General features: G+C 44.0%; 1 protein-coding gene across 1 annotated transcript in view; it reads left to right on the top strand.

Annotated features, from left to right (window-relative positions):
* The window catches only part of BNC1 (basonuclin 1), a 117,311-nt gene extending 91,085 nt beyond the window's left edge, over nt 1–26,226 (top strand). The window contains exons 2-6 of the mRNA XM_046652782.1: nt 7–395; nt 14,478–14,577; nt 15,646–15,881; nt 17,858–19,722; nt 23,971–26,226. Coding sequence (XP_046508738.1) covers nt 7–395; nt 14,478–14,577; nt 15,646–15,881; nt 17,858–19,722; nt 23,971–24,655 — 3,275 coding nt within the window. The 3' untranslated portion in view covers nt 24,656–26,226. The remainder of the gene's footprint in view (nt 1–6; nt 396–14,477; nt 14,578–15,645; nt 15,882–17,857; nt 19,723–23,970) is intronic.
* Nucleotides 26,227–26,705: the final 479 nt, after the last annotated feature.

Here is a 26,705-nt window from a genome sequence, read left to right as displayed (position 1 = left end):
GGGCAGCCCGGGCGGCTCCGCCTCAGCCCCGCGCTCGGGCCGGCCGGGGCTCACGGGGCGCGGGCCGGGGCGCGTGGGCGCAGCTCGCGGCGGTGTTCCGAGGGCGGCGGGGCGGGCGGGCCGGCTGTGGGCGTGCGGGGGGCCCCGCCGCCCCGGGATCCCTGACCGCGTGTGTCGCCGCCGCCGCCGTTCTTCGGAAGCCGGGTTCGTCAGGCGGCGGCGACGCTGGCGTGACTGTCGGCGAGTTGAAGGCGGCGTTTGGCGCGCCGTTCCGTCCGCCTCCTTGCGGCGGCTCTTCCCCCCGTTCCCCGTTTTCCTCGCCGTCGGGCGTCTTCCGTGAGCTCTCTGGGCGCTCCGTTCGCGGACGCGCGTCTGGGTCGGACTCCGGTTCGGCGGTGAGCGCCCCGGCCGCTCGGCCGTCCCCCACGAGCCCGTGAGGACGCGTTCTTGGAACTCGGTTCGAAGCGCGTGTGCGGAGATACGCTGTCTGTGCGTCCCGCGGAGGAGCGGAACGGCCGGCGTCGCGGGCTGTCCGCAGGTCGTCGTTGGCTTCCTCTGGGGGCCAAGAGGCCGCCGCCGCTTGGGCTGTGACGACTCTGGCGAAGCGGCTTCGTCCTCCGGCGCGCCTGCAGCTGGGCTGTGGTTCGTCCTCGCAGCGCCCGGCCCCCGGGTTTGCTGCCTTCGGGGTCGCGGGGAAGGTGTCGCCGCGTCGGCGTCCCCGGCTGTGTGGGGACCGCGCTCCCGTGTGAGGGAGGCGCTGCGCGGGCGCGGGCGGCTGCCCTGCGAGCGCCGCGGGCTTTCCCTTCATCTCGCTTCCCCTGCTCCCCTCAGAGCCGGGGTCGGCGTCTGCCGGGACGCGGCGCGAGGAGCCGCTCGCTCAGGTCGCGCGCGGTCCACGCGGGAGGTGTCAGCCGGCGCGGCGGCGTCGGGCCCGCAGGAGGGTCCCTTTGGTTTGAGTGTCCGCGTCTGTCCCGCGCGGCGGTCGGGCCTTGGGGCCCGCGCTGGCCCCTCAGCGCCGTGGGCGGGGTGAGGAGCGCCGCTCTCCCTGTGGGACCGACGGCGCTGGTCCTGCGAGCATTCTCCTGTCAGGTGTGAACGCCTCGGGGCCGACAGAAACGGGGGGCGTTTGAGGAGTTCACTTTGTAGGTGGAATTAAACGCCAGCGACGGAGCGAGGGGCCGCAGTGTCTTGTAGCTCTTGTGTGTGGCTGTAGAAGTTATGGTGACGGTGGCGGTTAAGAGGGCTGCCGTGGAGGTCCTGCGAGGGAAATGACTTGCAGGAGGAGCGGGCTCTCCCCCGGGGTGGATTTTCGCCTATGCAGATGGCGTGAGAGCGGGCTCCTTTCCTCACAAACAGCCCTGCTTAAAAAGAATCAGAAATAGCCGAAATCTCGGGGGATCTCGGTGCTGAGCCGCCCATCTTTTTGGTATCTAAGATCAAGCTTTGGGAGGGGGTTGCTGAATATTTTTAATGACCTTACTCCGAGTATTCTGTGACATTGTTTTGAATTTATTTATTTAGATATTTTATTTTTGATGACTTGGGTGAGAGATGTTAAAGATCACCAGGTTCCATGCAGAAGGGGCATCTGGAAACCTTTTTTGTTGTTGTTCCTTTTAAATTGGTTTCCACCTGAAAACCGGATTTCCTCTTGTCTTGTCATTGTTTGAAGCCTTTTTTTTTTCTAATTCTGGAAATTCCAGGATTCCGGTGTGGCCCCGTTTTCCTTCACAGACACATGCCTATTTTATCCCCCAAAAAAAGAGGTGAGTCTAAATAGAGAGCAGACTGGCTTCACCAGGGTCCTCTGTGGGGCTCACTCGGACTTGGCGGAGTTGTGGGCAAAGGGGTGTTGCTGTTCCTGTCCACACTGGACTCGTTATTATAAACCGCCTAGCAGATCACCCTGGGACTCTGCCTCGGGCGGTGAAAGTTTCACCCCGCGAACGTGAGGGAGAAGAGAGATGGAGAAGTGAAGTGCTGTGAGGGCCGGGCCCACACGGCCTCTGTGGAGGGGATGATGGCCTCAGGGAAACGCTAATTCAGGCTGCTAACTTTATTTTTTTTTTCATATAGTTCTATTAGTTTGTCTCGTCTTACAGATTATTTGTGTCATCCTTACGCTCAAAGCGACATCAGAATTATTTTCCAGGTCTACACCAGCTTCCGGAAGCGTTGTCTTTGTTCTGTAGCCCTCTGGTTGTTTCTTGCATTATTCGTCACGAAGGTAAAATTTTTATACAGTCAGCTTGAACCTTTCCTGACGGACTGTGCTGAATTTTCAGGCAGTGCTCGGGATGGCATAACTGACTAACTCTGATCTTTTCGCTCTAAAAACTTCCTTTTGAAAATCTAGGGGTTTTATTTTACACTTACTTTTTAAAATCGAGTTCTCCTTCAGTCCCTAAAAGAAATGTTGGTGAGATTTTACTTAGAAACGTTCACGGTGTCGTCGTTATTTCGCATCAGCAGCAGTTGTGAAGTTGCATTGCTTGTGTAACTCGCCGCCTTAGTTAAAATTATCCTGGAGGGTAAATGTCTTTTTTGTTTGGGTTTTTGGGTTTTTTTCCTCAGGCTGACCCAGTTGTGTTCAGAAGTTTCCTACATGTGCAGTTTATGTCCCTCCGTTTTTTATCAAAGTTTTCTGAAGATTACCTCTGAGCTCTCAAACTTAGGTTAGAAAGGAAAAAATGTATCCCTATCATTTATGTTTCTATGTAATTTTTTCTTGTTGTTACTTTTTTTTTAAGAAGAAATGTTTGGTGTCTAAGGTAATATTTGCATATTTTTCTACTTTTTATGTTTTCCATTTTCAGGACAAATAATTTTAAGAAAAAAAGCACAGCTATTAAATGATTTTGGCACAGAGTTTATACTTTGATTTATAGAGATCAAAAGAACAAGTATTTTCCCCATCACCCTCTTTGAACTAAGCAGCAAGAGAACTCTACAAGCGTGTCACGCATACTTTCTACTCACAGGTAGACTTGGCCCAACATCTGTCCCCCGGGTTCTACCTCCCACCTGCCCGTTCTCTGCCAGACACTTCATGCTCTCAGTCTGCTTTGACTGCTCTTTTCATCCTCATACCTGCAGTGAGAAACCGGATTCTGTCCATTATCCTTTCGTGTGGTTTTTATATTGCAAATGCTGCCTACCTGGTTCCTGAGGCTTACCAAGTCCTTCTTTCAACTCTGCTCATGGTAAACCGTATCTCGTTGTCGTTCAGAACCCTGATGTTTCCATGAACCCAACAGAGAGACTTCTGGGTGCCCATCTGGACAGCCCATCCTCACCTCCACCGTGTTGCCTTTCCAGGTCAGCTCTCGCTGCCCATGACAGGAACCTGTACTCTGTGGCCCAGCCTCCCGGGTTTGACACACATGTGCAGGGTGAGCCTAGGGCTGGGCGTTTCCTGCACACGCTGGTCAAAGGCTGCTGCCTCCTGGACGAAGCCTCCTTTGGCCTCTGTACACAGCGCTCTTCTCTCCCTCTACGTCTGCCATCTCACTCAAAACTAAAGTTTGCAGGACAACGGGAGTCTTGATTTATTTTTTTCACTTTTTATTATAGAGAATTTGAGACACAATTAGAATAATTTAATGAAGCTTGGTGATACATGCTTGGAGATTCAACAGTGATCAGCTTTGGGCCAATCCCACTTCACTCCCCCCGCCGTTACCAACACTGGATTGGTGTGAAGCAAATCCTGGGCATCATAAAATTTCATTCACAAATATTTTAGCATGTAGCTCTAAAAGAAAAGCTCTCTCTCTTTTTTTAAAGAAAAGCATTACACCATATTGCACCTAAAAAATTTAACAATAACTCTTTAATATTGTTAAATTTCTAGTCAGTGTTCAAATTTCCTTGATTGGCTTGTAAACTTTATGTTACCATTGTTTTGTTCAAATCAAGATCCAAATTAGATACATACATTGTCTCTCTTAATCTATAGGTTTATTCTTTTTGCCTTGCAATTTAGCTATTGAAAAAGCTGGGTCGTTTGTCCTGTAGAGTGCTCCCCAGTCTGTATTTTGGTGATTTCTTCCTTGTGGTATTGTTTAAACGTTCCTCTATCCCCGGTATTTTCTGTAAACCAAGGTTGACCTAGAGGCTTGATCTGACTCAAATTTGAACTTTTTTTTGGTAAGAACACCCTATATGTAGTAGGATGTATCCTTCCATCCCGGGGAATGACCTGGTTGTCATCTTTTTTCATTAGGAGTTGTGGAATGGTAGTCTTCTAATTCTTCATTTATTTATTCACTGGAATACCTCCATAAAGAGAATCTTCATCTCATTAGTGATTCAGTTACCCTAAAGTACAGTTTGTATAAAAAGCGATACGTACTTGATTTTTTCTCTTTGTTTACCATTTTTCAGAATAATTGGTTCCCTAGCTTTCTCTAAAGGCAGCCAATGAGTTTTTCATTTGTTTGTAGTATCTTTTGAATTGCTAGATTTTAGTATAGTTAAATGACTTACGCTAATTTTTGACAAATCATATTCTCTGCTCTGCTACTCTTGACCAATCAAGTTGTGTAACTTTCTTCCCCAGTGAAGACAAGTGCTCCCCTAGGGCAGACACTGGGAGTTCCTCATCTTTGTATCCTCATGAGGCGCTTTATCAGTACATGGTCGATGCTTTAAAAACAAATACAAAACAACACCACCACCAATTTGTTAAATAGATTAGTATCATTTTGTTAAACTGCTAATGGTAGAGGATGGCATGAGATGAATGTCTGGTCTGTGTGTGTTTCTCCAGGTGGGCGTCAGTCCAGTGCTGCCAGCAGCAGACAAGCTGCCTCACACGAGAGGACCTCCTGGGTTTTCTCTCTTCTTCCCCATTGTCCTTATTGCCCATCTGGCAAATAGTGATACTATTTTCAGAATCCTAGTTGTACCTCTGGGGCTTTACATATGTAAGTAAAAACAGTGGAAAACTTAAAAATTGAAAGAAGTTAGAGAAAAATGAGAGAGGGGAGGTAGCAAAAAATTCCAATTCTAGTAAGAGAAGTAAGGAGTACAAAATGTGTGTAAGAGGCAGAGGCAGAGCAGCTCCAAAGAGCAGCTGGGTGGAGACCTCCCGGCCTTGAATGATGCGGTTTCCTGGACCAGGAGGGCTGGGTCTGCAGCCAGAGAGAATGAGAATGACAGTTTCACCGTAGGTGAAGGGGAACCAAGCCGTCTCCCCACAAGCTAAGGGTGGTCCAGCTGCTTTAGGGGATGTCTTGTATTGTAGATCCTGATTGGCAGTCTTTGATATGCACTGCAGTTTTCCAGGACTGAAACATATTAACAGCAATTGTCTATATTCAATGTTTAAAAATACAATGGGAAAACTTGAAGCATTTTCATTATGAAGCTCAGTGACTTAAAAAGTGAGGGGCCAGCCCCGTGGGCGAGTGGTTAAGTTTGCACACTCTGCTTCAGCAGCCCAGCATTTTGCCGGTTCGAATCCTGGGCGCAGACATGGCACCACTCATCAGGCCATGCTGAGGTGGCATCCCATGTGCCATAACTAGAAGGACCCACAACTAAAAAGTATACAACTATGTACCAGGGGGCTTTGGGAAGAAAAAGGAAAAATAAAATCTTAAAAAAATAAATAAATAAAAAAGTGATTTGTGTAGCCATCCTGATGGCATAGCAGTTAAGTTCACACTCTCCATTTCAGTGGCCCAAGTTTTACCAGTTCGGATCCCAGGCGCAGACCTATGCGCAGCTCATCAAGCCATGCTGTGGCAGGCGTTCCACATATAAAATAGAGGAAGACGGGCACAAATGTTAGCTCAGGGCCAGTCTTTCTCAGCAAAAAGTGGAGGATGGCAGTGGATGTTAGCTCAGGGCTAAGTTTCCTCCAAAAAAATAAATTTATTTGTGATTTAGCAGACTGGGTCCTTTGATTTCAACTTGTGGAATTATGATTCTTACCACTGAGAATCTGGCACAGCCTTAGAATCTCCTGCTTAAGAGAGGACCACAGACTCTAAACTTGGCGTTGGTGATTTCTACTAGTTAACCATTTTCATATAGTGTTTATGTGGCCCTTTCCATGGTCAACAAGACAATCAGCATGTAAATTAGAAACTACATTTGGCTGCTAGTAAAAGAGCTGCTAAATAACAGTCAACATGCTTTCTGCTCAGTCACCCTCAGGGCATGACCTCAAGGTTGCCTCATGGTCACAAAATAGCCTCTAAAGTCCAGCTGTCATATTCTCGTTACAAGAAGAAGGAAGAAGGAAAAGCAAAGAAGTCTCTCAGCCGAGTCAGCTCCCATTTATAGGGAGCTTTCTGTAAAGCTCCACCCGACAGCTTCCACTTGTATACCATTGGCCAGTACTTAGTCACCTGGCCACAACAGAGACTCATAAATTAAGATTCTTGTACCAAGGCAGATCAGGCAAAGGACATTGGGTGGGCATCTATAATTAGTAACCATGGTGCAGCGCTTTCATTGATTCATTCATTATTCTCTCAAATCATACCAGTGGAGGGTTTACGAAGTAGCAGGCCCACTGCTGGCCTCGAGGTGTTGGTTTGGAGTTCCATAGATTTTGTTGCCTCTTTCAGGAGTGAGTGATTGTGTAGCAGCTTTTGTGGTGGTTTTTCTCGGTATTTCCAGTACCTCTGTGCAGAGTCAGACCATCAGAGCCCACAGGACCTTGGGACCTGCTTCCTGTGGGCCTGGCGCAACAACGATCTCACTGTACTAATTGGCCTTTTCAGCTCTCCATCTGTGTGTCCTCGTGAATGTGGCTAGTAGGCCTCTGAGGGATGTAGGAGCAGCTCTCCAGCCCGTTTCAGTCAAAGGCTCCAAGGCGTAGAGCTGAAGGTTACGTGGCTTAATGGGAAGTAAGACCTAAGTCCCCTGAGGCCAGTAGTAGGTTTTACTACATCCTGGTGAGAGATGCTCAGTGTGGTGATGGGGAAAGAGCTCAGGTTTCCCACCTCTGCATCTAGAGGTGTTTTTATACAGGCAAATAATGTTCGTCTCATACCCTTATTCAAAGGATCACTGTTAGAACAAAATCCAGACTCCTTGGCCTGCCCCAAGATCCTATGCAAAGTGTTCTCCGTCACCTCTGTGATCCCCATTTTCTAGCATTAACCTTACTAATGCTACTCTATCTACACTGGCCCCTTTTCTGTTCCCAGAACACTCCAGCCTCTGGTGCCTCAGGGCCTTGGCACTTTCTCCGCCCTCTGCGTGAAACACTCCTTTCCTCTCCAGTTCTTCACTGGTTCCTTGCCATCTCTTGGGGCTCACTCAAATGTTACCTCCTCAAAGGCCTTTGATGATGACCCTGTCTAAAAGGCACTTACTCCTATCCCTACCTGTCCATGCTACCCAGTGAAATTGCTAGCCTCGCTTTCTGCATAATTCTTTCATTGCATTTGCCCTATTCTGAATTGGTAGTTTGTTTATTTTTTGTCTCTCTCCTCTAGAATATGAGCTCTCTGAGGGCAGTGACCGCATAGGTCTTGTTCAGCAGTTTAACTCCCAGAGTTTACAACAATGCCTGGTCATAAATGCTCAATAAATATTTATTCAGTGAACTGAGTTTCTTTACCATGTGGAAGTTTAATGTCTTTATCTAAAGAATATGGATGATAAATCCTAACTCTCAAAGTTTGCTGTTGGGATTAAATGAAACCATAAATGTAGGTGCAGTTAGCACAAAATATTGGTATTTCAAGATATAATCTACCCCCAGTATCCAGATTTGAGACCACTTTGATATCTTATCATTTCCTCAGTTTCCTCATCCACAAAATGGGGATGGGAATACCTATCTCCCAGGTGGTTGTGAGAAAGAAATGAGATAATACATGGGCACAGGGTAGTGCAGTGCCTCACACATGATAAGTGTTCCATAGAGTTCACCAGCTGTGTGACCTTGGGAGAGTTACAAATCTTCCAAAAATATAAGTTTCCTGAGAATAATTCCCTCTGCACAGTGGTGTAATGAGCATTGAATGAAATCGCCTATTAAATATGAACTCCACCGTGTAGAAGGGCAGATGCATCAGACTCCGAACTGCCCAGTAGAACTTTCTGTGATGGTGGAAATGTTTTGTATCTCCACTGGCCAGTATGGTAGCCACTAGCCACGTGTAGCTACTGAGCCCTAGAAATGTGGCTAGTGTGACCAAAGAATTGAATTTTTAATTTTGTTTGATTTTAATTAACTTAAATTTAAATAGCCACATGTGGCTAGTGGCTCCTGTATTGGACAGGGCAGACTAAGTAACTTGAGCCTACGAAGCTGCCTGGCTGGTACACAATTCAATTTTGAGCCTGAGCCAGATCACAAATGACTCCCCTCAAAGGGTCAGTGCCATGAGTCTGGAAACCTCAATGATCTTCAATAGTTTTTTTCTTCCCTCTTCCATCTAGTACCCTGAAAGTATCCCCCTGAATTCATCTTCAGTGATGGGAAAATATCAGTGTGTGCTAGAGATGAAAACAGCTTTGAAGTGGACGGTTTTTATTCTCAAGCTCAACCATTCAGATCACGCCAGAGGCCTGCACTGTCTAGCAGTGGAAGTCTGTACATCTATCCCGCTGTGTGCGTGGGCCGGCAGCTGCTAGGAATTCAAGACAGCATCTCCCCAGGCTGAAGGTGGAGCAGGGGTGTCTGGGAGAGGAAGTGGGACCCTCAAACCTACCTAAAAATGGGGTCATAACTCCATCCCAAGACTGCAAATAACTGAATCATCCGCCACATACTAGGTGTGTCAGTAATTTCTAAATGGATGAATGAGCAAATGTTAGTTACAAAACAGCAAACCAGAATTTTGAATGTTGATTTGTAGCACATCAAAGTGGCTAATAACAATTTGGAAATAGTCTGATTAAAATGAGTGCGTAAAAAGCAATAATCATGTCTTGATGAGTTCGGAATGTTGTCAACATCTGCTTTATGTTTCTGAGGAATGGAGCAAATATTAGGATTCCAAAGGAAAGGATGTACGTTTTAAGAGTTTTCTATTTTGATTTACATGAGTACTTTTTGTCTTGTAATTAGAAATTTTTGGTTTGATTTCATTTTAGAAGTTTTAATTTGTCTTTAAGTAATGGTGCTATAATTTTACTACATCGTGGAATTCTGAGATGGGTGGAAAAACCCAAGGGCCTTAATATTGGAAGTTTTCTTAGACACTGTAATTAGCTTTTTTAGTTCATAAATAATTCCTCTGAGATTCATTTCCATAGATGTTAATGAGCTTTATTAAGCCTTATTCAAATAGGTTCATATAGAACCACATGAATCTTTCTTATAAGCAGCATTCATACATTGGAATTATAGATAAAACTGCTTAAAATTCTGTCCTAACACTAGAAGCTGCTGAAACTGAAGATTCAGGTCAGGTCAGTGGATCTCAACAGGGTGCAGTTTTGGCCCCAGGGGCGATGTCTGGGGACAGTCTTGGTTTTTGCAGCTGGGAAAGGGAGGCGTTTCTGTGGTACCTGGTAGGTAGAGGATGGGATGGTGCTGGTTCTCCTGTGACGCACAGGACAGCCCCCACCCCAGAGAGTTCTCTGACTCCGAATGCCAGTGACACTGAAACTGAGAAACCTGGGGTCAGGTATCAAGAGATACAGAAAAAAGTGAGTTTCCATCTTGGGCTGTGCAGTGTGCTTAGGATTGTTTCCTCTATGGTTTTTCTGTGCTGGGCCTGAGATAGTCTCCCAGAGTTTCCTGGGGCTTTGCCTGAGTGCAGTCCTTCAGAGCCGAATCTTCAGGAAGTGGAGGAATTGTGTGCTCAAGGATGTCTCTTCCTCTGATTAAAGTGGGTCCTATTTTCTGAATAAATGAAATGTGAATCTCCTTTGTAGATTTCCAACATCTTGTTTTTCAAGAGCGAGTAGCATCCTGAGGGACATAATCCAAAATAAGAATTCTTCTCCTTTTTAAAATTTTCTTTAAAAGTCATATTTATAGAATGTAGATTGTAAAATATTTCATGGGCTTAGTCCTGAGTATGCTGGTAGCTATTGAGAGTACAGGTGATTGTTCGTCTGTGAGCTGATGTTCAGAGAGAGTTGCGAGGACGTTTGAGAAGCTGAACAGCATATTAGGTGTGCTACAAACTAAGATAATGGTGCCATTTTAAAATTTTGTTTTGACAGTATGTCATAGAAATTAAACAATTATTCATTTTATCCTTTAATTTCCAGTCAAGATAACTATATAATTGTGTGTATAGGTATATAGACGTATGTGTTCATGTATCTAAAACATTTGTATATGTATATGCAAGTACAAACTCTATAACTGAAAAGTGAAATAATTTCTGGTGTTAGAGCAGTGTTTCTCAGTCTTTTTTTCATTATTCCCCTCACACTTGAGGCGACTTTAGAAATTTTTTCTAGTTGTGCTTCCCCCAATGAAATTTTAGTATCATACCATATACTTTTTATCTGTTTATGTACGTATATCTGTGCTTTACACATGAAAAGAGTAACATTTTTTCACACCCCACCCCAGAACCAACCTTCGCCCCATTGGGATGATACCACCCCTGATGAGAATGCGTGCAAGAGTGCTGTGATCATGTGGAGTTCTTTGTATTATAGTGTATGACTTTACAAAGAGCAACAGTTTTTTCTCCCATGTTACCTGTTTTTGATAGCCTCTTGAAGGGACTAGGTAACCCTGTTCTCTGCCGCACACCTCAGTTAGGAACAGCCCTCGTCCTTCACTTGAAAGTCTCTGTCTAGGTGATCTGTTCAGGTCCCTTGTAATCCAAAAGGAATCAGAGGTAAGTCAAATCGTGTAAATTTTAATCTGTATTTCAACAAGGTCACTGATTTTTTTTTTAAAAGGAAGATTAGCCCTAAGCTAACATCTGTGCCCATCTTCCTCTCCTTTATATATGGGATGCCTGCCCCAGCATGGCTTGACAGGCAGTGGGTAGGTCCGCACCCAGGATCCGGGCTGGCCCCTGATTTTTTTTTTTTTAAGACTTTGGTTTTTTTAGAACACTTTTAGATTCACAGCAAAATTGAAAGTACAGAGATTTCCCATATACCCCTGCCTCCACACATGCATAGCCTCCCCATTATCAACATCCCTCACCAGAGGGGACATTTGTTACAACTGATGAACCTGTATTGACACATCATAATCACCCAAAATCCGTAGTTTACATTAGGGTTCACTCTTGGTGATGTACATGCTATGGGTTTGGACAAATGTTAATGACGTGTCCATCATTATAGTGTCATACACAGTATTTTCACTTCCCTAAAAATCTTCTGTGCTCTGCCTGTTCATCCCCCCACCTCTGCCAGACCCTTGGCAACCACTGATCTTTTTCCTGTCTCCATAGTTTTTCCTTTTCCAGAATGTCATATAATTAGAATCATACAGTGTGTAGCCTCTTTTAGTCATATGCATTTAAGGTTCCTTCGTGTCTTTTCATGGCTTGATAACTCATATATTTTTAGTGCTGAATAATATGTCGTTGTCTGGATGTACCATAGTCTATTCATCCATTCGTTTACTGAAGGACATCTTGGTGGTTTCCAAATTTTGGCAGTTATGAATAACGCTGTCATAAATATCCACGTACAGGTTTTAGTGTGGACATACGTTTCAGCTCCTTTGGGTAAATACCAAGGAGGGTGATCACTGGATTGTACGGTAGGAGTATGTTTAGTTTTGTATGAAACCGCCAAACCATCTTCCAAAGTGGCTGTAGCATTTTGCATTTCCACCAGCAGTAAATGAGAGTTCCTGTTGCTCCACATCCTAACAAGCATTTGGTGGTGTCAGTGTTTCGAATTTTGGCCATTGTAATAGATGTGTTGTAGACTGATTTTTTTAAATAATATTTTTATCAAGATATAATTCACATACCGTAAAATTCATCCTCATAAAGTATACAACTGAGTGGTTTCACTCTATTCATAGAGTTGTGCAGCCATCAGTACTAATTTTAAAACATTTTCATCACCTCAAAAAGAAATTCTGGGCAAAATTTAAAACATCTGTGCTTCAAAGGACATCATTTAAGAAAGTGAAAAGATAGTCCAAGGATGGGAGAAAATATTTGCAAGTCATTTTTCTGGTAAGAGACTTGTACCTGGAATATATAAAAAATTCTTACAACTCAATACTAAAAAGACATACAACCCAATTGAAAAATGGGCAACAGGGGCCAGCCCAGTGGTTAAGTTCTCACGTCCCACTGTGGCAGCCTGGGGTTCTCCAGTTCAGATCCCGAGTGCAGACCTATGCACCGCTTGTCAAGCCACACATATAAAGTAGAGGAAGATGAGCATGGATGATAGCTTGGGGCCAGTCTTCCTCAGCAAAAAGAGGAGGATTGGTGGCAGATGTTAGGTCAGGGCTAATCTTCCTCAAAAAATAAAAATGGGCAAAGGATCTGAATAGGCTTTTCTCCAGAGAAGAAATACAAATGGCCAATGAGCACCTGAAAAGGTGCTGAAGACCATTAGCTATCAGGGAAATGCAAAGCAAAACCACAGTGAGATACCAGTTCATACTCAGTAGGATAGCTATAATTAAAAAAAAACAGACAATAACAAGTCTTGGCGAGGATGTGGAGAAATTAGAACCCTCATCCATCGCTGGTGGGAATGTGAAATGGTGCAGCCACTTCAGAAAAGTTTGGCAGTTTCTCAAAAGGTTAAACATAGAGTTACTATATGATCCAGCAATTCCACTCCTAGGAATATACCCAAAAGAAATGAAAACACGTGTTCACCATAAATTTGTACCCAGAGTTCCTTTTGGGGTTGATGAAAATGTTCTAAAATTAGACTGTGATGATGGTTGCAAAACTCTGTGAATATACTAAAAATCATTGAATTGTATACTCTAAATGGATGAGTTGTATGATATGTAAATTATGTCTCAACTTAAAGCTATTTTTTAAAAAGATGAAAACAAGCAAAGAATGCCCCTCTCCCCCCCCCCCCACTATCACCCATTAGCAGTCGCCCCTCATCCCTGCCCTCTTCCCCACAACCCCTGGTAACCTCTAGTCTGCTTTCTGCCTCTGTGGATTGGCCTATTCATGACATTTCATGTAAATGAAATCATACAACCTCTGACTTTTTGTACTTAGCTTCTTTCACTTAGATAATGTTTTCAAGGTTCATCCATCTTGTAGCATGTATCAATCCTTCATTCTTTTTTATTGGCTAATAATATTCCATTATATGGATATACCACAGTTAGTCTGTTCATCATTTGATGGACATTGGGGTTGTTTCCACTTTTTGGCTGTTGTAAATAATGGTGCTGTGAATATTCAATTACAAGTTTTTGTGTAGACATATATTTTCAGTTCCCTTGGGCACATACCTAGGAGTGGAATTGCTGGGTCATGTGGTAACTCTATATTTAACTTTTTGATGAACTGCCAAACTTGTCCAGAGGCTGCACCATTTTATATTCCCACCAGCCACCGATTTTTAAGTGAAGACTAGTTATATACTCTTTAAAGTAAGTTTCCAAAGTCCTAGGCCAGATTCTCCCTTCACTGTCCCCACCCAAGGCCACATAGTCCCTTATATGGCAGATGGAAGTTTAAACCCATCACTGTAGGCCTTTTTCATCCCCCCCAAACACAATGCACCCCCCAGTTTCAAGGCTGTCTTGAATCATATGGATTCCACCCAGCGGTCTTCCCAGAACCTCCGTGACAGAGCTCCTGTGAGAGCTTTTTCTCTTTAATAATAGATCACATCCTTCAGGCCTCTGTCCCCTTTTGAAAAATTCACCTTAAAAATACACGTGAAGCTTTGTACTTAATACTAGAACTTGGTTGACATGTACACCTCTATTTTCTGTTTCAGCCATATCCCCACTCCACACACTCACACCATATGTGGCCCTTTAACATGCAACTGGGCATCGACACAGGGCTTGTCCGGCCTGTGTCTGTCTGTCAGCCACGCAGTCCAGTGAGTGGAGTCAGGAATCATCCTCACTGTAGTCAGCCGTTACGTGTCCTCAAATCTGTTTTGATGTTCAGCCTCTACCACATCTCGAGGGGTCACGAATTCCCTGTGTGGATCATTCTCAGTTCCAATCGTTCTTCGGTGTACTTGTCCCAGACAGCCTCTGTATACCTTTCAGGGCTGCTGCTCTGGTCAACCTAGAGATTTGGTGACAATGTGACTCTTCACCCTTTCTGTGTCCTTAATAACAAGCAAGATATTTCCTCAGCCCATAATCTTTTCTTATAGAAAGCTCTGAGGTTTTTAGCCCATTCTTGCATGTGGAATATCTGTGTGAGTGTTCACAGTCTCCAGGTCCCAGGCTAGCTGCTCCTCCTTCCAGGTACAGTATACACGTCAGCCTGGCACAGAGTGGGCCTGTGTTGCTCTGTGAGTGTTGCTGAACAGAGGAATGCGTCCTGTTTGTAAGTGTGATGTAGGTCCACACATCACTAACATCCTGGGCATCCCTGTGTTCTCTGTTGCAGGCTATTGGCTGTACTCTGAACTGTAGCTGCCAGAGTTTCAAACCGGGGAAAATAAACCACCGTCAGTGTGAGCAGTGCAGACATGGATGGGTGGCCCACGGTAACTTTATTTTGTCCTCTCTCTTGTCCTGTAGTGTTCCCTTTAAAAAACTTATAGTTATTCAGGTACTGATTTAATATCTAAGAATAACAGCTAACATTTCTAAGTTACTACTGTGTGCCGGGTAACAGGCTAAGAGTTTATATATGTTCTCTCTGAATCTCGACAACTCTATATGGTAAATGTTTTATCTACCCCATTCTAAGGATAAAGAAACTCATGCTTCAGTGCTGTCATTCTGCAATGATAGACGTGTTCCACGCTCTTTAATATAGTAGCCTCTAGCCCAGGGTTGCTAGGTAAAACACAGAAGATTGAGTTAAACTTGAACTTCAGATAAACAATAAATAATTTTTTTAGCCCAAGTATATCCCAATGAATGTTTTTAGTTTAAGTATATCCCATTTATTCATTGTTTATCTGAAATTTATCTTCAGATTTAACTGGGAATTCAGTATTTTTATTTGTTAAACCTGACAACCGTGCACTAGCCACGTGTGGCTACTGAGTACTTGAAATGTGACTAGTGTGACTGAAGAACTGAAGTTCTAACTTTATTTAATGTTAATTAATTTAGATATAAATTTAAATAGCCATATGTGGCTGACGACTCTTGCATTGGACAGCACCAATTTCAGTGGTTTAATGCCAAGCCCGACAACTCGAGGTGGCAGACTCGGGCTCAAACCCCAGATCTGCTGGATTCCCACGCCCAGGTTCTTCATCTCCAGACCCTGTGCTTCCTGATTTTTCCATCCTCTTCATTATGCATCTGCTGCTTTTGTTTTTACCCCTTTTCTTTGCATCTTACCTGCTTGTGGCTGTTTTACTCCTTAGAGATGCCACAGGAAAGGGAGAAAAGAATAGTCTCAGCCCAGCCTATTTTTTTTAGAAGTTCCTGTGAATAACTTGGAGCCTGATAGCAATTAAGATTGTTAATCGTTTGCATATTAATCTTTTTTCTGTAGGAACACATAACTGAGAGTTAGCGCTAGCTGACTTCCTGTGCAGTGTTTCTCTTTGTAGGAGAATCTTTAAAAGTGGTATTTCTTCAATTTGATTTTTCAGCTTTAAGTAAGCTGAGGATCCCCCCAGTGTATCCAACAAGCCAGGTGGAGATTGTCCAGTCCAATGTGGTGTTTGATATTAGCAGCCTCATGCTCTACGGGACCCAGGCCATCCCTGTTCGCCTGAAAATCCTTCTGGACCGGCTCTTCAGTGTGTTGAAGCAAGATGAGGTCCTGCAGATCCTCCATGCCTTGGACTGGACCCTTCAGGATTACATCCGTGGATACGTGCTACAGGTATGGTGACCATGGCCGCCATTCTCCTAGAACATCTTCTGGTATCTCTGTCCACATAACTGATGTCATCTGCTTGTCGGCCAATGCGACAGCCATTGGTGGTCATCCCTTCCCTTTAATATTTTTTCTAATGGCTTAAGCCATACTTCATGTTCTAGGAGGAATCCAGTGCTTTCCTCAAGACACTGTGAAACTTGAGGATTTGGGAGTGTTACATATTTTCTGATGTGGGTTTCACTAAGCCACTTCTTCCACAGTAAACCATTTGCCCCATCTTCAGTGCTGCCTACATTTCTTTTATTAGACTCAGTTACCTGCTGACACAAGACACTGTCTCTTTCCGATTTTACTGAGAGTTTAGGGGTAACTTACAGTGCAGAACCACACAGCACACAGTTACAATTTCATGCCACACCTTCCTGTTCTTTAAAGCCCTCTGCCACCCCAGTGCTGATTTTCCTTCCGAGGCTCCATCATCTTGTGGTCTTTCTGTGTTCATGCTCTTGGACTTTCTCTCTCTCTTACTCCTCAATTCTCTTTTGGTCACCGCACATTTTCTCTTCATCTCTCCATTCTCCCTTGCCTTTCATCTCTTCTCTCCTCTCTTTTTTTGCAAAGTCATTTCACCTCTATTTCTGTATTATGCTAGGGGATAGGCCTTGTGTTTCACATTCAAGGAGGCTATCAAGGTGTTTTCACCAGCAAAGAACATATATGCTGATACGAATTATATAATTTCTCTGACATATGAAACAGCTACAGCATTTCTCTCCTTGCCTCTACACTAGGAAGTGTCAGCTAACTTTGATAAAAATTTCGGTGAAATGGGAGAATGAATGCATTTCCAAGACTAACATATACTTCGGTCTTACTCAAGTAGGCCATGTCACTAAAACAAACACTAATGACAGCCATTTATTGACTTAACCCTCTTCCAGTAATCTCAAGAGGTAGGTAGTTTATCCCCATTTTCCAGTTGAAAAACTAGAGGCTCAGAGTGCTTCTAAATCTTGCTGAAGTCACTCAACTCATATGTGGCAAACCCGGAATTTGAACCCACTTCTTTCTGAGTCTAAAGCCCATTCTTCTGTGGAAACATGTTTGCCCACCTTGAGTGCAGGACCCCCAGCAGGCTAGAAACAGCCTTTTATGTAGAGTAGCATTATGATCTTACATTATGACATAGATCAATATTTAATGATCCTAATAATCTTGCTTTCTAGTGTTAGGATTAAAAATATGGAATCAATTACCTTGAACCTCTAGTGCATGAAAAATTTATGATGTTACATTCCTCATCATCTTCAAAACTCTTACATGCACTGTGAAAAATCTCAGTAGGCCATCAAATACATGTTCTGTGATAAAATATTTATTGTAGTTTTGGGAAAAGTTAGGCCTTGCCAGAGTTTGAAAGATCTCCAACACTCCAGTGTAATTACAGCTCTGCTTTGTGAACACGGGCAATAGATCAATATAGGTTCATTTGTTTTCTGATGCTAGTTGCTTGGGAATATTATTAAACTTGTAAGGAATGAATGCTTGAGCTATGTCTAGGCTTGATTGCTCCAGCTATACTCTTTAGATAAAGAATTTACTATTGTTCAAATGATACATACTTTGATTTTAGTGGGGAAAATTATTATGCCTAATTCCAGACAACCAGTTGGTTTGAAATAAGATGGAAAATAATCAGCAAATTTCCCTTAGGCTTGAGTGATATAATTTTATTCCTCTCTTTTGGACCACTACTTAAATTTGTGCAGTTTATTTTTTGCATAAACTTTCTGTCCTAGGAGAGTGGGGTGAGTGAGGGCTGAACTCGGCGAGCCCTGTGCTCATGGGGGTGTCTTTTTCTAATAGGCACAAAGTGCCCTAAGGTGCTAGTGGAGGCCCTGACCACATGACTCCTTTCTTAGAGAGAAGGGTAAGGAATAGTAAATTAATTGCACTTTTCAATTCTGGTTTGGGTTTAGGATGCATCAGGAAAGGTGTTGGATCACTGGAGCATCATGACCAGCGAGGAAGAGGTGGCCACCTTGCAGCAGTTCCTTCGTTTTGGAGAGACCAAGTCCATAGTTGAGCTCATGGCAATTCAAGAGAAAGAAGATCAGTCCATCATCATCCCGCCTTCCACGGCGAATGTAGATATCAGGGCTTTTATCGAGAGCTGCAGCCACAGGAGTGCCAGCCTCCCCACTCCTGTGGATAAAGGAAACCCCAGCAGTATACACTCCTTTGAGAACCTCATAAACAACATGACTTTCATGCTGCCCTTCCAGTTCTTCAACCCAGTGCCTCCCACACTGATAGGGTCACTGCCCGAACAATATGTGCTGGAGCAGGGTCAGGACCAAAGTCAGGACCCCAAACAGGAAATCCATAGACCCTTCCCCAACAGCAGCTTCTTAACTTCCAATTCCACACCATTTCAGGTCGAAAAAGAGCAGTGTCTAAACTGTCCAGATGCTGTTACTGAAAAGGAAGACAACGCCCATTTAAGTGACTCCAGCTCATACAACATTGTCACTAAGCTTGAAAGGACACAGTTGTCCCCCGAGGCCAAAGTGAAGTCTGAGAGGAACAGCCTTGGCACAAAGAAGGGCCGGGTGTTCTGCACCGCGTGTGAGAAGACCTTCTATGACAAAGGCACCCTCAAGATCCACTACAACGCCGTCCACCTGAAGATCAAGCATAAGTGCACCATTGAAGGGTGTAACATGGTTTTCAGCTCCCTGAGGAGCCGGAACCGCCACAGCGCCAACCCCAACCCTCGGCTGCACATGCCAATGAACAGAAACAACAGGGACAAAGATCTAAGGAACAGCCTGAACCTGGCAGCCTCCGAGAACTACAAGCGCCCAGGTTTCGTGGTGACTTCTCCAGACTGTAGGCCTCTTCCTGCCTATACTGGTTCAGGGGAGGATTCCAGGGGCCAGCCAGCCTTTCCAAGCATTGGGCAAAACGGTGTGCTTTTTCCCAACCTAAAGACAGTCCAGCCAGTCCTTCCTTTCTACCGCAGTCCGGCCACTCCTGCCGAGCTAGCAAACACACCCGGGATGCTGCCTTCTCTCCCTCTGTTGTCCTCTTCAATCCCAGAACAGCTGGTTTTAAACGAAATGCCATTTGATGTCCTTCCCAAGAAGAAATCCCGGAAGTCCAGTATGCCTATCAAAATAGAGAAGGAAGCTGTGGAGATAGCAAATGAGAAGAGGCATGCTCTCAGCTCGGATGAAGACATGCCCCTGCAGGTGGTCAGTGAGGATGAGCCAGAGGCCTGCAGTCCTCGGTCAGACAGAACGCTGGAGGAGCAGCACACACAGTCAGGAGGCTTAGGGAGGCCTCTCCCTGCAGGAGAGAGGGCCTGCCATCTGGAATCAGTGATTGAGTCCAGTGATGCCATCAGCCGAACCCCTGAGCAGACCACACACAGCTTAGAGAGGGAGACTGAGCAGAAGCCAGCATTGATTGTGGTGCCCAGGGAGGTGGAGGATGGTGGCCGCGAGCTCCACCTTACCCCTGGGATGGAGCCCTGTGTTCCTTTTCCTGACTACATCAAACTGCAGCAGCGCCTCCTGGCCGGGGGTCTCTTCAGTGCTTTGTCCAACAGAGGGATGGCTTTTCCTTGTTTCGAAGATTCTAAAGAACTGGAGCCCATGGGTCAGCACGCATTAGCACGGCAGAAGGAAGAAAATCGCTTCCAGTGTGACATCTGTAAGAAGACCTTTAAAAATGCTTGTGGTGTGAAAATGCACCACAAGAACATGCATGCCAAAGAAACACACATGTGCACCGTGGAGGGCTGTAAAGCTGCCTTCCCTTCCCGCAGGAGCAGAGACAGGTAAGGCATCTGTGGGCAATCATTTCTTCTAAGGCAGTGGTTCTTAAACTTTAACGTACATCTGAGTCACCTAGAAGGTTGTTAAAACACAGATTTCTGAGCCCTCCCCCTAGAATTTCTGTCTGCTTCAGTAGGTCTGGGCTGAGGCCTAAGAATTTGCATTTGTAAGTTTCCACGTGATACTGATGTTGCTGTTCCGGGGATCACAGATTGAGAAACACTTTCTATAGATCCGCATTCCTGAATTTTCAATTACAGTCTAAACTCATTTGGCCACAAAACCTGAGCTGAAATGATGTGAGGCTATTTCTAATATTTTTTTTCAAATCTTTGTGTGGATTTTTTTATATATATTCAGTACAGAAATACTAATGAATTTATTATGGGGACATTAACAAAATTTTACAGCATATGCATCCTCCTCCCTTTCAAAAGTCTGAGAAATTCTGAATTCACAAACACATCTGGCCCAAAGGATTTGGGTTAGGGAATCATGAACTAGTTCTCTCAGAGGAGGGAGGAGGGAGCTTTTTAAATTATTGCTATGGCTTCCCAAAATTTGTCTGATTTTCATTTCATAATATGAAGTCCATCAAATGAAACCTTTTGTCTGATGTCTAGTTAACCAGTTGCATTGGAAAGGAAGAATAACTGCTTGATTGGAGATTTTTAATATATTGAGGTATCGAAGAATAAAGATTGAGAAGGTTATTTCAGGGTTTGTGCTCTTGATTGGAAGATGAGAAATCTGTCAGTGCTGGGTTTTCATGACCCACACACAGTCACACTGTTCACAGAGTGCCTGGGAATAGAGTATATCTCACCACGCTGGGGACACAGCACTGGCATTACCATCTGACTTGTGCTTTTCTTAATGAACTTGAGTCACTTAACCACTCTGCAGATCACTTTCCTCCCCAGTGAAGGGAAGACCAAGCATACCAAAAGATGACCCCAGGAGGCTGTAAGGAAAGGACCGGCTCTCTGCTATTTCGAAATGCAATATGATAAATGCTGAGTGGTTCACAGAATATTAAAGAGTTACATTTGCTCAAACAAGCCTGACTTGAAGCAGTTCAACACCACCTCCACCTTAGTCCAAATTGTAATGCCTAATTTATCAAGAGGGGAAAATGTACAGACTCCCACACACATTCCTAGACAGGACTCACAAGAACACACTCGTTGTCTTGAGCAGAGAGGACAGAGCACAGGTGATATTAGTTAAAATTCCTGTTTCTGTTACTGGATGTTGAACCCAAGCACCAGGAGATCCTAATTAGTGAACCAGTTCTTCTTCATCCTCCAAGAGGAGTGCTTGTTCACAATAAGCTGTTATTATGAAGAAGAGACGGTCGTATTGGTCCGATTATTCTTCATATTTATGATACTATTCTGATCTACAGAGTCTACTAAGAAGGCATATTGAAAATACTATTTCACTTTATGTTCATTATTCATATATTTAATATTTTATGACCTATTTGTGATGCAAGCCTCCTTCCCACCGCAGGAAGGCATCTTGCATTCTAGATTTAAGCCACTAATTCTTGTAGTCTAGAGCTTGGAATGCATTTTACCTAGAATCTGTGATTAAAATGATACCATTATAATAGGACCTTGTGGACAGGCCCGGGCCCACCACCATTTCTCTGAGTCAGAGATGAGAACTCTGTTGCTGTTAGGATAACTAACTTCCGCTCTTCCAGCTGCTGCAGCTGCCAACGGCAATTATTAGAACCCCTCAGGAAGGGACCTGGACAGCACCCTGAATACTTATTCAGCCAAAAAATATTTAAGAACCTTCTGTGTTAGGTGCCATGGATACAGTCCCTGCCCACAATAGCCAGTGGTGGAGACAGACCAATAGTAAACAGGCGATTGCAGCTGAATGTGCTGGGTGCCAGAATGGAAGAAGTACAGGCTGCTGTGGGCTCATGGGAGGGTGCCCAGCCAGACTTTTTGAGAAGTTAGTGAAGGCTTTCTGGAAGGAGTATGTCTAAACCCGCGGCCCTCAGATGTTTTAGTCTCACAGCTTCTTTACAAATTCTTAAAACCTCAGGACCCTCAAAGCTTTTGTCTGTTTGGGTTTATAGCCATCAATATGTACTGTATTAGGAATTAAAATTGGAAAAAATTAATGTATATTATATCACTTAAAATAATAAACCTATTATATGTTAACATTTCTATGAAAAATAACTACATCTTCCAGAACAAAAACTTAGTGAGAAGAGTGGCTTTGTTTTACATTTTTGCAGATATCTTTAATGTCTGGCTTAGAAGAAGATAACTGGATTCTCTTTCATCTTCTACATTCGGTCTGTTGCAGTATCATGTGTCATGTGCCTCTGGAAAACTCCACTGTACACTAGTGACGGAATGAGAGTGAAAAGGGCAAATAATGTCTTAGGATCATTATGAAGTGAGTTTTGACTTCAGGCATCTCCTGAAAAGGTCTCAGGGACTGCTGGGGTGCCCAGGCCACACTTGGAGAACCACAGGTCTCAACTAATCTAAATAGTCAAAAATCAGGGGGAAGAGTTGGAGGGGGAGGTAGAGATTGAAGGGAAGAAATGCAGACCTGGGCAGTGGGCTCCGCATTAGCAAAGTCCTGGAAGCAGAAAGCGTGGCAGGTGGTCCAGAGGGTTTTCGCAGCTGTGGTAGTCACTGGTCTTAGGGCACATGGCACATCAGGAAACGCATCTTACCCTCTGAGGCTTAAGGAGGAGAGAGGGGAGCCCACAAGTTAGCTTTTGGTATTCATGGAATACTCAGGAGTTGAGCATGGAGCCCAGAGGTTTGCTTTGTTGCAGCAGGGATCTTTCTGTACAAGGTTCCAGTAAATGTGTTTGTCTGACTTTTTCTTAACCACTTATGTGTACTGGAACCTATATGTCAATCTAGTGTCTAGTTTTCTGCTGACGCACACCTGCCCCTTCAACCTAGAATGCTGACATAATCACAGGGCAGAGTTGCAGTTGAGATGAGCTGCTTGCGAAGTGGGTGATCTGCAAGTATAATTCTGATTTTATCCAAAAAAGAATGTGTAAGGAGATAGAAAAGAAAAGTGAATAGTAAATTTTATACATTTTATGAAATATGATTAAACCTCCTCTTCCCCACCCATGTCTTCGAAGATTTAGAAGAGAAAATTCAATTCTCAGTTATTTTGGTGAGGCTGCTTTTCCCAGTTTGACCCTGGGATGCATTCTGATCTGTATTGGGGGAAATATTTTCCCTGTTTGGAATAATTCTATCCCTTTTAAGATTGTACACCTTGGTATGGGCTGTTTTTACTAGTCAGAAGTTAGCAGGGAATCTCTGAGCAAGACCGACATTGATTGACAAGTTACACCCAAATGATATTGTGAGTAAAAGGCTTGTGTCATAATGGATATTCATTACCTGCCCTTCAGGAGTAATCATTGGGTAGAAGATTGGTGGTGTGCTCACAGTGCTGCATTTGCAAAACTGCTGTCTGGTATATAGTGAAACGTTGCAAATATGAGCTAAAGTTAGTACACACACATGCATGCACACACACACGTATACAATTTCTAGCCAATCAGATTTTCACTCCTGTAGCACTTCTGTGGCCATGTGCATGCAAATGCTCTAGACCGTGATATGAGCCACAGAGGAAATTTTAAATTTTCTAGTAGCTATATTAAAAAAGTGAAAAACAGGTGGAGTAAGTTTTAGTAGTGTTTTATTTTATTCAGTCTGTCCAGAATATTATCATTTCAGGGTATGATAGGAGCCACATTTCAGGTGCTCAGGAGCCACGTAGGAGTGGCTGTCACATGGGACAGTGCAGCTCTGGAAGATATTTCCTGGTTTCATTGAAATGAAGTCCTCTGCTGAGTTCCTTGTTGTTTGTGACCATTGTTCTCCTGGGACCTCCTAGTTCCAGGGTCCCGGTTGAATTGGCCTGATTGAAATAGTCTGGCCATTCTGTATAGATGAGGTACAAGAAGTTCCGTATCAATCAGATTGTGGAAATTGAAGAGAACTGCACAGTCCCACTTTCCAGACTGTTGACCTTCCTGGTGAATGCTAACTTCTGACAAGTGTTGAACGGCAGCAGCCAGTGTCCACTAAACACTCATTGCGTCCCACGCCCCTTGTCATCACTTCTCCCATGCCACAGGTTTTCCTGGTATCTACTAGTGTCTCCACTTAGAATGATGACTGTTTTTAAAACAACAGCCCAACGCATTGCTAACCATCTTTTCACCCTTGTAGACACAGTTCAAACCTAAATCTCCACCAAAAAGTGTTGACCCAAGAAGCACTGGAGAGCAGTGAAGACCATTTCCATGCAGCTTACCTTCTGAAAGATGTGGCTCAGGAGGCCTATCAGGACGTGGCTTTCACACAACAAGCCTCCCAGACATCTGTCATCTTCAAGGGAACGAGTCGGATGGGCAGTCTGGTTTACCCAATAACCCAAGTCCACAGTGCCGGTCTGGAGAGCTACAACTCTGGCCTGCCAAGCGAGGGCACCATCCTGGATTTGAGTACTACCTCGAGCATGAAGTCGGAGAGCAGCAGCCATTCCTCTTGGGACTCAGATGGGGCAAGCGAGGAAGGCGCCGTGCTCATGGAGGACAGTGATGGGAACTGTGAAGGGCCGAGCCTGGTCCCTGGAGAAGATGAGTACCCCATCTGTGTTCTGATGGAGAAGGCCGACCAGAGCCTTGCTAGCCTACCTTCTGGGTTGCCCATAACATGTCACCTCTGCCAAAAGACATACAGTAATAAAGGGACCTTCAGGGCCCACTATAAAACTGTGCACCTCCGTCAACTCCACAAATGCAAAGTGCCAGGCTGCAACACCATGTTCTCATCTGTCCGCAGTCGAAACAGACACAGCCAGAATCCCAACCTGCACAAAAGCCTGGCCTCCTCTCCCAGTCACCTCCAGTAACAAGATGGTGGACCAAGTATGCTTGGTCAAGCATTTGTCGTAATTCAGGAATAGGGTAGTCCAAAGAAATGTTTCTTTGTTTAATACCATTTGGGCAAGCCAGGCCAAAAGTATATGAGTTGACTTTGTAGTCCTCTACAGCAGGAGGAGCAAAAGACAAGCCTTGTGGGAAGCTGACATCGGGGCAGCATTTCCTATTATTTTTCTTAGCCCAGAAGGTTTTTCACTGACATAACAAAAACTTGCAGAAACGCAGTTTTCCCCAGATTTGTTTACACATTCCCTGGGAGAGCTCCAGGTCTGCAGGTCAACATCAGGGGCTCAGGACCTGGGGGCAGCTCGAAGTGAGGCTTGCAGTATTAAGGGTCAGTTGAGTGTCCTGGGTAAGCAGACTGTCACCCTGGGTGAGGAGCCAGTCCAAAGGTCACATTTTCAGTTCCTGCTTGAATGAGTCTGAAATCCAGACTTGAGTTTAGGAAAATGACTTTTTGAGACTGTCCCTCCATTTGGAGTGGAGAATTGCTTTTATTTTTTTCTTTTTTTTCCCCTAAAGGTCTCATATATTACTCCAGGGAGTTCTCAGAGGAAGTGGGCTGGCCTCTGACTTGTAGAAACATGGGTGTTACCAAGGATGTTATTTCTTGCTCTGTAACACACGTTCAAGAAGCTACGTGGGAGATAGTTCATGCACTTAAAAATAGTGGTCTTCAATTTAATTTAAAATTATTTTGATAATATTTAATTTGTGTTTATGTTACGTGAGTATTTGGGGTGAGTGCAGACACGTCACAGTGTGACCTCTGGGTCTCGGCTCAAAAGCAGAATGAGCGACGACCTAAACTTCAGAACCACTGCCCGTTTTCATTTGGTGAACTTTGGAGTCCGTTCATTGTGATCCCCTGTGGGACGAAGGCATGCGTGGCTCTGGCAGGACCATTCATATACTCTCCCAAAGCGTTTAGAGAATGTGGTTCTGATGGTTGTGCATTTTTGGCATCACTGGATCCCTCAGCCTTCACTCTTTTATAAATGTGTAAGATTAGGATGAACTTACGAATCTACATAGTAGAAAGACAAGTAGGACGTTATTGCCATACTGTATGTCTTAATATTTAACTTATTCTGAACTAGATTCCATGCCCTGAGACACATTTGCTGTTGTAGAAAGGAAGCTTACTCAGTCCTGTAAAAGGAGACCATCTTCTGAAATTTGGCATTTACATTATCTAAAAGCCCGTGGTAGGGAAAAAGAAATTGATTTTGTATTAAGACTTCAGGTTAACCATCTTTTAAACTTAGAGTTGGTTTAAGTAATGAAAAACATCCTTAAAGAGAATTGGGAGTTATAAGAGAGATTATTCCTCTGGCCTAAAGGTGAAAAAAGCCAACAACCTATTACTGATTATTTCAACTTTTTTTTTAAAATAAATGTGACAACTTAAAACTTAATCTCTGCTTAAAGTGAGATGTATCTTTCAACTGTTTTGTTACCCAGCTGTTTAATATTCTAGTTTCCCCAAAGTGGAAAAATTTGTATACAAATGAGTTTTCTATGATTTAATAAAAATATATGACACACGTTTTGTTTAAAAAGGCAAACATTTGTAAAACTGGTTTTGTCATATGGACTGCCTGTTGTACAGGTGCCTGTGTTGTGCACACACATGCATGCACACACTATGAATCTTACAGAGCTGAAAACCCGGGGAGGCCTGGGGAGCAGGGACTAGCATCAGTAATAGTGCCACACAAAACAGCAGTCACAGCAAGTTAGTTCCAAAGAGAGGAAGTGGCAGCTTCACTGGGAGGAGGGGCTGGGTATCGATTTATCATGGAGGAAAATACAAAGTAAAGTGATTTTTTAAAAATGCTATGCTATGAAAGGTAAGTCTAGCCAGTGCTCAAAATAGAATGCAATGAAAGATTTAAGCTGCTGCTTTCTTTCCTAAATATGCAGTTTTTTAAAAAAGTAAGTTTTTATAACTTAACTTTTAACTTCTTCCCCTCTTTTTTCTACTCGTGCAATGTGTAGATAAAAGCACCATCCTTG

This window comes from Equus quagga, chromosome 2 (genome assembly GCF_021613505.1).
Source record: "Equus quagga isolate Etosha38 chromosome 2, UCLA_HA_Equagga_1.0, whole genome shotgun sequence".
Classification (NCBI taxonomy): Eukaryota; Metazoa; Chordata; class Mammalia; order Perissodactyla; family Equidae; genus Equus; species Equus quagga.
This window is presented reverse-complemented; position numbering and strand designations above follow the sequence as displayed.